General features: G+C 41.3%; 2 protein-coding genes across 3 annotated transcripts in view; both read left to right on the top strand.

The window, feature by feature from the left end:
* The window catches only part of alad (aminolevulinate dehydratase), a 10,387-nt gene extending 4,872 nt beyond the window's left edge, over positions 1-5,515 (top strand). For both annotated transcript variants that reach the window (XM_005725573.2, XM_005725574.2), the window contains 9 exons: positions 471-567; positions 832-967; positions 1,066-1,149; positions 1,350-1,438; positions 3,259-3,314; positions 3,412-3,499; positions 3,590-3,676; positions 3,805-3,934; positions 5,355-5,515. In XM_005725573.2, the coding sequence (XP_005725630.1) occupies positions 471-567; positions 832-967; positions 1,066-1,149; positions 1,350-1,438; positions 3,259-3,314; positions 3,412-3,499; positions 3,590-3,676; positions 3,805-3,934; positions 5,355-5,413 (826 nt within the window). In that variant the 3' untranslated portion in view covers positions 5,414-5,515. The remainder of the gene's footprint in view (positions 1-470; positions 568-831; positions 968-1,065; positions 1,150-1,349; positions 1,439-3,258; positions 3,315-3,411; positions 3,500-3,589; positions 3,677-3,804; positions 3,935-5,354) is intronic.
* A 3,897-nt stretch (positions 5,516-9,412) lies between these two features.
* npr2 (natriuretic peptide receptor 2) overlaps positions 9,413-10,583 on the top strand; it is a 95,417-nt gene continuing 94,246 nt past the window's right edge. The window contains exon 1 of the mRNA XM_005725655.2: positions 9,413-10,454. Within this exon, the coding sequence (XP_005725712.1) occupies positions 9,758-10,454 (697 nt within the window). The 5' untranslated portion in view covers positions 9,413-9,757. The remainder of the gene's footprint in view (positions 10,455-10,583) is intronic.

Genomic DNA, 10,583 nt, shown 5'->3' with positions numbered 1-10,583 from the left:
AAAAAAAAATCGAGATATATATCTTATATCGCCATCCAGCTAAAAAATATCGAGATATGAATTTTGGGTCATATCGCCCAGCCCTTTCCTGTGAGACTGTTGTGAGTAGAGATGCTATGTACATCACTCACAGAAGCTAAACCAGACTTCAAACAATCCTTAATTTACCACTGTGGAATAAATGGCAAAGGTGATGGTTTTGATTTTAAAAAGCATAAAAGTTAATTTTGGGACAAACTTTTTAATCATGTTCATCAGATTTCATTTATATCTCTCATTGAAAATGAAATTATTTCAGATAATGCTACAAAGTAACTCAAAAAGATGAGCGCTGAATTGCAAGAACTTTAGCTAAACATGAATCATAGTCATTTTTCTTCTATATGTTGTACTTTTTTTCAGGATGTGAATTGGACTCCTGCAGAAACCTCACTAACAAAAAGCTTTTGTCATTATATTTGTACCTGCAGATATGGAGTGAACAAGCTGGAGGGAATGTTGCGTCCACTTGTGGATAATGGCTTGAAGTGTGTGCTGATTTTTGGTGTCCCGGCTAAAATAGCAAAGGTATGAAGAGCTAAAAACCTCCAGGTAGACTTTTTAAGTCATTTGTTAAAAGTTCATCAGTGAAAAGTTTCTGTTGGAAATGATTAGACTGGATTCACTTTGCTGATATTTTGTGCCTGAATGGGAGCAAATTCCTGAAGCCAGAAGCTTTCTGGAAAGCCTGACATCCTGCTATAGCTGGTTGTTACTGCCCGAAGATTTGTACTGACACGACTCAGTTCCCTCACACTTGGACTCGCTGATCTCTCATGCTTCCTCCTTCAGGATGAGAGGGGTTCAGGCGCCGACACCGACGATACACCGGCGGTACTGGCAGTCAAGAAAATCCGATCTTTGTTCCCGGAGCTGCTGGTGGCGTGTGATGTCTGTCTGTGTCCCTACACGTCACACGGACACTGTGGTCAGTGGCTTGTCCTCGTAAAGCAGCCTAAAGTTCATATATTTGTGCTGTCATATTATTTATTTATTTATTTATTTATTTGTTATTTTTCTTTGCAGGCATCCTGAATGATGATGGTGCACTGAACAATGATGCCAGCTGTCTGCGTTTGGCTGAAGTAGCGCTGGCGTACGCTCGTGCTGGTAATTCTTTACTTTGTTTTTTCATGATTGTGCTTGTTTTATTAGTGTGACAAACTGGAGGAAGCCTCCTCATCCTCTCCTTTCCTCTTCTTTTTTTATTTTTTATTTTTTTTATTTTATTAATGTAAGGCAAAGTTAAAGCCACACTATACTAGACTACATTTGGTGCACTAATCATCGCGTTGTATGTTGCTCTGCAGGTTGTCACATCATCGCTCCCTCTGATATGATGGATGGAAGAGTTAGAGCCATAAAACAAGCACTGATTTCCAATGGTTTGGGAAATAAGGTAAATGTATTAACTTTTATTAATATTTAGATGCAACTCAGAAACCTGCGACCTAGTCTCATAGTGTGGCTCATCAAAGTATAACCATTCGCCTGCGATCCTACCTTTTACTATTGGGAAAGAATGTGGAAAATGCTAAAAACTGAGAATGATGTTCCCTCCAGAGAATTTCAGAACAGATTTATTCTCCAGGAATAAATCAAGACTCATCAGGCCAGGCAACATTCTTCTTCTATTGTCCAATTTTGATGAACCCGTCCAAACTGTAGCCTTAGTATGGTCTTCTGCTGCTATTGTTCAGAGATGCTCTTCTGCATAACAAATAGTTATTTTTAGTCATTCTTATCAGCTGCAGGAGCTGGTGTTATACTCATGATACACAGACAGTGACTGGTAATTGGATTATGTCATTGTTATTTTTATATGGTGTTCATTTTGGCAGCAAATTGTGATTCAGATTTAGTCAGTGCCTTTTAGTCATTATTTAGGCATCTAAATTCTTTTAGTTTTAGTTGACTAAATATCATATGAGTTATAGTAGACTACATCCAAGAAGGTTCTCAGTCATCCAGGTCATCGTAGTCAAAGGAGCTTGCAAAGAAAAGCGTCTGGACTTCTTTAAGTTACTTGAAGATGTTTCACCTCTCATCAGAGAAGCTTCTTCAGTTCTGAGGTCAAATGGTGGAGAGTCCCAGATTTAATCCCAGTGGGAGTATCCCCCCAAAGAGGGGCAGAAGGACCCCCTGATGGTCCTCTAATCACATGAGCCAAGGTGTGAAACTGGGTGTGGGTCCCAATCAGCCAAGGTTTCGGGTGAGTTCATTGTGAAACCTGGCCCCACCTTATCATGCGATTTCCTGAGGTCAGATGGCCCAGGATATGAGTGGGCGTTAAGGCGTCTGGGGAGGGATCTCAAAACTGGATTATAGATGGCAGAGAGTTGGTGTCGTAAACCCCCGCCTCTGTTCAAAGATGGTCGCTCACAGTAGACATAGATGGCTTCTTTCACTCCTCTTTCAAACCATCTGTCCTCTCTGTCCAAAATGTGAACATTGGCATCCTCAAAAGAGTGTCCTTTATCCTTTAGATGCAGATGGACTGCTGAGTCTTGTCCTGTGGAGGTGGCTCTTCTGTGTTGTGCCATGCGCTTGTGAAGTGGCTGTTTGGTCTCTCTGATGTAGAGGCCTCTCCCTCCATCCAACCTCACAATACAAGAAAAGAAGGAACTCTGGGACTCTCCGCCATTTGACCTTAGAACTGAAGAAGCTTCTCTGATGAGAGGTGAAACGTCTTCAAGCAACTTAAAGAAGTCCAGACGCTTTTCTTTGAAAGCTCCTTTGACTAATGTTAACGTTTGTTTACCAGAGAGAGTTGTGCCACATGGTTTACCAAGAGTCTTATTTTCCTTGACACCAAATCAAAATGTGTCCATACTTCTACTCTTCTCTTCCTCCCAAGCATTGACATTTTGTCATGTTTCCATGAGGAACGGGGAGCATGGGAACTCCCACCCTGTTTGTCAGGAGCTGATCACATTGTGCGCGTCTGACCTTTCTGCACAATGAGATTACTTCTGATTGGATCACTTCCAAACTCGTCCCGCCTTCCTACACATCTTAATTAGTTGTGATTGGCTCTCGTCTCTCCAGACCGTTTTCATCCTGTTGTTATTCATCTACGAAATTGTCAATACTCTTCATCAGTTTTTGTCCCCGTGCAACTGTTTTTTATGTCATCAGGTGGGAAAAAAGGTTCTTGACAAAAACTGTAATAAAATAAAATCTTCTTGAATTTTTTTGTTTTTTCTTCTTTGTTTTCAGGTTTCAGTGCTGAGCTACAGTGCAAAGTTTGCTTCTTGCTATTATGGTCCCTTCAGGTAAGTGAACTTCAAACTGCATTGTTAACAGATCAGTCAAGGGGCACTTTGAAGTGAGAAGAGGCCTAACCCCACCCCTTGCTGTGTTCATATACAGGGATGCTGCACAGTCGAAGCCTGCATTCGGGGACAGACGCTGCTATCAGCTGCCTCCTGGCGCGCGAGGGCTCGCCATCAGAGCTGTGGTAAATGATTTGTGAACACATCTGTTTGGCAAAAAAGTTTTTACACTCAAACACTTGTTGGGTATCCTGAGCTGTTGGTCTGTGCTGCAGGAGCGAGATGTGAGAGAAGGTGCGGACATGCTGATGGTGAAGCCGGGTCTGCCATATCTGGACATCATGAGGGAAGTCAAAGACAAGGTGAGCAGCTATATTTCATGTACCAGTCCAGTGAGGGTGGGAGAATTCAAATAAAGCATACTTAAAATTCCTTCAGTTAATTAGCAACATTTTAAAATATTAAATGTTCTTTGGTTTCCTCGCCTCAGTTCCCCACTCACCCCTTGGCAGTGTACAATGTGTCTGGGGAGTTTGCTATGATATGGCATGGCGCGCAGGCTGGAGCGTTTGACTTGAAAGCGGCTGTGATGGAGGCCATGACAGCGTTCCGCAGGGCAGGTGAGACCCTCTGACAGTGTTTAATTACCTCAAAGAAAACCTCTTAATGTGCAGAACACTGCGCTTTTAAAGCCCCAGTCTGATGTTACAGGTGCTATTTTTAACCTCTGTTTATGTTTTATTTTTTCAGACAACAGTAGATACAGTTAGGCTAGTAAGTGTTTTGGCAGTGACACTAGTTTACCTGTTTATTTTTTCCTTTGTACTCCACCACAGTGTATTTTAAATCAGCCCATCCAGATGTGCCTGAAGTACAGACTTTCAGCTTTATTTCAAGGGATTTAACGATAGTTTAACTATCTTTTGATAACTTTTGGTCTCTTTACTTTTTACCCCTCAACTGTAAAAGGTATATGGGGTTTTGAGCAATGTGAACACCAAAGTTTGTGTAGTGTGTGACATAAGACTTTCAGATTGATGCCATAGGAGTATCTACTAATAGGCCACTGCCAATACTTTTTTACTTTTAGAGTTATTAAATTTGTGAATACCCTTAAATGACGGCTGGTTTTTACCCCAGAGCAAAAATAAGAAGCAGGTGATCTCTGTACAGGAACGTTTAATATTCACCATCTTGTAAAATATGATCACAAGCTGCTCTGAATCATTTTTCTTTCATTTAGCTAGCTGCTTACTTTTCACGTTGATGCAGTCTGTGGTGAAAGGGACCAGGATGAGTCCACAGCAGTCAGCTAAATTAAGAGGAAGCTAAAGTAACAGCAGAATACAGATAACACATTTAGCTTGATGCAGTCTTTGAATTTCTTGTAAACTGGTAAAGACTGACAGCACCCATCCTGTCTCTCTAGCAGCAGTACCTGCAGCATGCAGGGGTGAGTCTAAAGGGAGGCACAGAAGTTACACTGCTACATGTATTTTAAAGCTTTATTTACTTTTCTTCATCCATTACCTGCTGCTTATTTGGGTCCTTTCATTGGTACGGCACTCTAAGAATAGATTCCCAGCCACTACCTCTATCTCTTCCACCCAACCCGGGATGGATGCTTGAAGACACTCCACGTTGTAGCTTGGGCATGGCTGTGCTCAGCCTGAAAGTGTGAGGTTAGCCCACCACCCGCAGGAGGAGCTGCAGGGTCTGATGCAGTGTGGTCTAATCCCCAGTTACCAATATAAAGCGCCTTGAGGCGACTGTTGTGATCTGGCGCTATATAAATAAAATTGAATTGAATTAATATATATTTTTATATTAGAAAATATACATCTAATAATGTACTATTCTCATAGATTAGGCTAGCAGCAATTAAATCTGCTTTCTTGTGGGTCAGTAACAATCTGGTGTTCTGGTCTGGGCCCAAGTGAGGGGAAAAATTACATCCAGTTTCTATGTAGCTTTAATTAAGTGTTAGTTCTGCTCTGGATTTGGCTAATATTAATAGCTTCTCCTTGCTCTTTGATGTAGGCGCTGACATCATCATCACCTACTACACACCTCAGCTGCTCACCTGGCTGAAGGAGTGAAGAGAGATGATCTGGACCAGAACAGAGGTGGACCAACTGACAGGGCATGCTCGCTAAAAATCCCTTTAAGGGGGAAAAATGAATAAAATCCACAAATTGTGATCCGTTTTGGGCCTTTTTCTAATGTTTATGGTCAGTTTCATGATAGCAACTCAAATGGCAAACTGCACATGTATCCACTGATACAGTATCATATATACCTGTCTGAGCTTATCAGGGGCTGATATGGAGCCGAACGCTGAGAGTGTAAATGCAGATTTTTCATTGTGACTTCTGGGTGTGTAGGATCAGTGTTAAATAAAGGCAGTTATCTCTACTAACCGTATATCTGTATGAATCATCCTAAAATGTCTGATATATGTGAAGTATTTCCAGAGAAAATAAAGTCATTCACTCGGATCTGTAACTGTGTGCATTATTTTTAGTCTTGTTTTTGTTTTTCCTGCTATGATTACACAAGTAATATGATTGCACCACTACTCTCATTACATAGGTACTTGATTACATAGGTAATCTGATTGTATGAGTACTCTGATTACTGCATTACTCTGATTACCCAAGTACTCAGATTATCTAGTAATCTTATTACCTAAGTACTTTACTCTATTAGTTTTACCCAGTTACACTGATTACCTGAGTAATTTGATTACAATAATTATGAGAGTAGTGGTGCAATCCGATTACCTGTGTAATCAGAGTAATCACATTACCCGAGTACTCTGATTACAGCTTTACTCTGACTACACATTACTGATTACTACCAACTTTTTAGTTACAGCAAGCCACAGACCAAGTCCAGCAATTTATCCAGAAACTTTGTTGTCTAGTAACAAAAATATACTCCTAACTCTAAAGTCGGGGGCTGGCTGGTTGATTTGTTTAACTTAATAAATTTGTTTAACTTAATAAATTTGCCTTGCCTTAATATCGCTACATAAAGTCAATTGACACCTACATTGAGCTTTATTGTTTTTTACTTTTATTTAATTTTCTGAGTTTCATCTTGTTTTCTGGGTGATATCGGAGCAGTAGGAATAATCAGAGCAGAGCGCCTGCAGTGTTTCTGGTCTATGGTGATGATTTTTGAAAGATTATGTCTTAAAGGAAGGAGACAAACCTGCTGCTTTTTCTGTGAGTTTTTTTTTTTAAATTGAATTGTATTTCTAACATACTACTATTCAATAAACATTTCTGTTATAATGATTATGCCAAACACGCAAAATTAATTCTATGGTTGTTTTTGCAGCGTATAAACACCTTGACTGCTGTCTTTTGAGTCGCAGAAAAGCTGTTCAATGAATCATGAATGTCTAATTCAAGGTGCTGCAGTGTGGGTAGAGGTGATCACAGCTGGGCAGAAAAAACCCCCTGTAAGAAGCAGCATTAAAACAGCAAACAGCTATTTTAATTGCTGCATATGACCTCTCCCTGCCTCTTCACAAGCCACATTTTCAGCCACAAGTGTCAACCTTACTACAACAATTGCAAAAAATAATTAAAAGAACTAAACTTAAACTAGAGGTGGCCAGAGCGATCCAAATATCGATAGTATCGATACCAACACTACTATTGGTATCAAATTGATACTAGGAAGTTCAGTATGCAGCCTGCTGAACTGTGTTAATTATATCTTTGGACCAAATAAACCTCAAACATGCGCTATGAAAATTGTGTTGTTTAGAGACCGTAAGGTTTACATTCCAGGTCTCCAAAATTCCAGTTTCAAAACACATGAAAAGCTGAAAGGTGTGTTTTGTTGTGTTAACTAATTATTGTGGACAGTAACAATCACAGTGATATACTGGTGATTAAATTGTGTTCAGAATTTGCAAATTGAGAATTCATCTCATAAGTCATAGCACACTATACTCGCCCAATTAGCTGCCTGAATAACCTTGGCAACACTGGCCCTGTATTTTCTTGGTATTGGATCGATACCAAAATTTGTAGTGTGGCACAGCACCACTGTGAATGAGGGAAAGTATGAATATTGAATGTTTTTGTTGAAATGTCCAGGCAAGTATATACATGTTAAATGACAAGATATATGTGTTCAAGGAGCGTCAATTAACACACAACTTCAGGTCTTTTGATTTCTATATGATAATTCTTCATAATTAAACAATAAGAAGAAGTAGTCTGATGTCCTGTAACCATTTTGAAATACAATAGCACATTAAGTATCGGTTTCGGGTCAGTATCGTCGATACCACCCTGATTTTTACTTGGTATCGGATTGGACAGGAAATCAGTGGTATCGCACGTCGATAAATTAAACATTAATGAATCATTCATTTATCATTTTCAAAAGCAGTGATGAAGAGCCTGAATTGTCTTGAAGAAAATACAGTATGTGTGTAGCTTTTCAAAAACAAAACAAAGTGTTGGACATTTTATTCATTTTAACATTAAATTTCATTCATAGCTTTTCTTGGACCCTGTCCACGATGCTTGATGAGTATATCTATAAAATATCTATAATAAGCATAAAGTAAACACTATATCTGCTTATCTACTACTTCAATGTGGGAGAAGAGGTTTTTTCCATATAGCCTCACATTTTCAGTTTTTGAACTCCCTTAACATGAAAATATTCATTATTTTACACATATAAGGAACCTTTTTACTCCATTTTCATCAACACAAGGCCCTCTTGCAGAAGGGCTGGCCCACCCTTTGCTGTACACAGAGACGATTTTAAGGAATTTTGACCCCAAGATGGAGCTTCAAACCATATTTGAACCTTACTTGGCTGAGTTTAGGGGAAAAATACTGCTTTTTTAGGTTCTTGGTTCCCTCGGACAACTTTAATCACGTTGACTTTAACTCAAGTGCTTAAGACATCCGTGGGTGCTATAGGAGCACCTATAGGAGGTGCTTGGAAACCCACTGTTTTTGTGTGCACCATTGAACTTTCTATTTTCTTCCATGACTTTTATTTTTTGGATTTTAATCCTTAGTTAGGTGGAACTGAAAACTATCCACTTCTACTGAAAATTAAAAAGATAAGGTGACAGGTGACAGATGTAGGCTGGATGGTTAATCAAAATGTAATGTTAAAAAAGTATAACTGTTCGTGTCCCATACTATACTAGCAGCCTGTCTCCTGGGAATCTTTTTAATGCCTGGAAAGAATTCTGTGACGTTTTATACAAACACTCATTTTACCAAGTGAATCAAATTTTGCTGATTCCCTGTTGTGACCAGAATCCAACAAGCAAAACACGGACAAAGAGTATGTTTACTTTACTTAAAACAGGAACAATTTACCCTTCCAAGAGTTTCCCTGTAAATACACACTAGTAATGCACATGAGATACAAAGTGAAAAGCAAAAACAACCAAAAATTATAAACTTAAAAGCTAAGGAGAATTTAAAAAACCTGAAAAAGTTGTAGTTTGGGGCCACAAACAGGAGCAGCAACATTCAGGTGTAACATCTGCAGACTGAAGTGACTTCACCAGCTCACCTGAAAGACCTTAAATCAGTTTAGTAACACCAGCACCTTAAAACTGGCACAGTTTGAGCAGCCTCAAGAACAGTCCCAAACTTATTCCTTCTAAACATGCTTGCTCTGTAATATGTGACACGGCAGGCAGGGGGCGACCTAACTCCGCTTTTTAATGGGCTGTTTCTTCATACACTGCAAAAAATACCAAATATTTTAACAGGCGATTTGACGTGTTTGGATTTGTCATCTTCTGTGAACACTTCACGTGTATAAGCGTGACTCAGGGCACCTTCTTCTTCTTCCTGATGCAGTTCGTTTTACTTCATCTTTCCAAGCACATAAGTGACAGTCAGAGTCTGCCGTGTTTCGTTTAAGTGGGCACAATGAGGTTTTTTAGATTTCAAATGTATTATAAACTGTATCGGAATTATCTTAAATCAGTGAAACATTAAAAATGACCTGAATAAAGGAAATAAACAGGTCACGCTGATTTATTGACACTGTAGGGCGCACTTCTTGCAGTGTGTGACGTGTGGGGGCCGAGCAGAGGGCTGCTCTGATTTAACTTGGAGTCATCTGGATGTGTGTTATCACTCTCCGAGAGACTGTCAGCGTAAGGATTGCGCAGCGCTGGAAAAGTCACTTTGGAAGTACCACGAGTTCACTAGCGGTGGATTTTTACGCATCGGAGACGCATGGCACAACCGGACTGCCATGACAAGATGACGCATTTACCGACTCTGTGGCACTTGTGATTGAGAAAGAGAGCGAGAGAGAGAGAGAAGGAGACAGAGTGAGGCAGACGGTTTGGTGTCAGGTTGCCACATCCGGCCGTGTCTTCTCTCCAAACAGTGCGCTCTCCGTTGCCGTGCGCTTTCTCTTTGAGACGAGAAATGGGATGCAGAGGCGCGCTGGGATGCTGCGTGCTCGCTGCACTGTCTTGCTGCCTCCTCCCCGGCTGCAGAGGCAACATAACCGTGGCCGTGATGCTCCCGGACAACCACCAGAAGTACCCGTGGGCTCTTCCGCGCGTCTTCCCGGCACTCCTCATGGCGCACGAGGACCTGCACGTCAAACACAAGCTTCTGCTCGACCGCTCCATCAACATCTTGAACTACAGCACGGAGGACCCCGCCGCGGGATCTTGCGCCGAGAGCCGGGCGCAAGTAGTGGCCGTGGACGCCAAGCTATACATCCGCCCGGACGCCTTCTTCGGACCCGGGTGCGTGTACCCGCTTGCCTCCGTGGGGCGATTCGCATCCCACTGGAAAATCCCGCTAATCACCGCTGGTGGACCCGCGTACGGCTTCGACAAGCGGGAGGAGTACCGGACCATTGTGCGCAGCGGACCGTCCACCACAAAGCTGGGGGACTTCGCCAACGTCCTGCACACGCACTTTAACTGGACGTCCCGGGCAGTGGTGATATTCTACGACCGGCGGCAGGACGACCGGCCGCACTACTTCCTCTCTGAGGGGATTTACCTGAACCTGAAGGAGCAGATGAACATTACAGTGGGGGCCCACCCGTACCAGGAGGACTACAAGTACCACAAGGATGTCATTACTTTTATCAAGGAGAGCGGGAGAAGTAAGTTCATGCTGAGGGAGGTGTGATTAAAAGTTTGAAATCTGGGAAGTTAAAAAATGGGTATCTTACAAACCAACAGAAACAGCAGCTCTAAAAGAGTATGATTAAAAAACCCCAAAAGATTTATTT

The sequence above is a fragment of the Pundamilia nyererei genome, unplaced genomic scaffold, assembly GCF_000239375.1.
Source record: "Pundamilia nyererei isolate P.nyererei 1_Seehausen unplaced genomic scaffold, PunNye1.0 scaffold00016, whole genome shotgun sequence".
NCBI classification, from domain to species: Eukaryota; Metazoa; Chordata; class Actinopteri; order Cichliformes; family Cichlidae; genus Pundamilia; species Pundamilia nyererei.
Note: the sequence above shows the minus strand (reverse complement) of the source record. Positions and strands in the feature narration are given on the sequence as shown.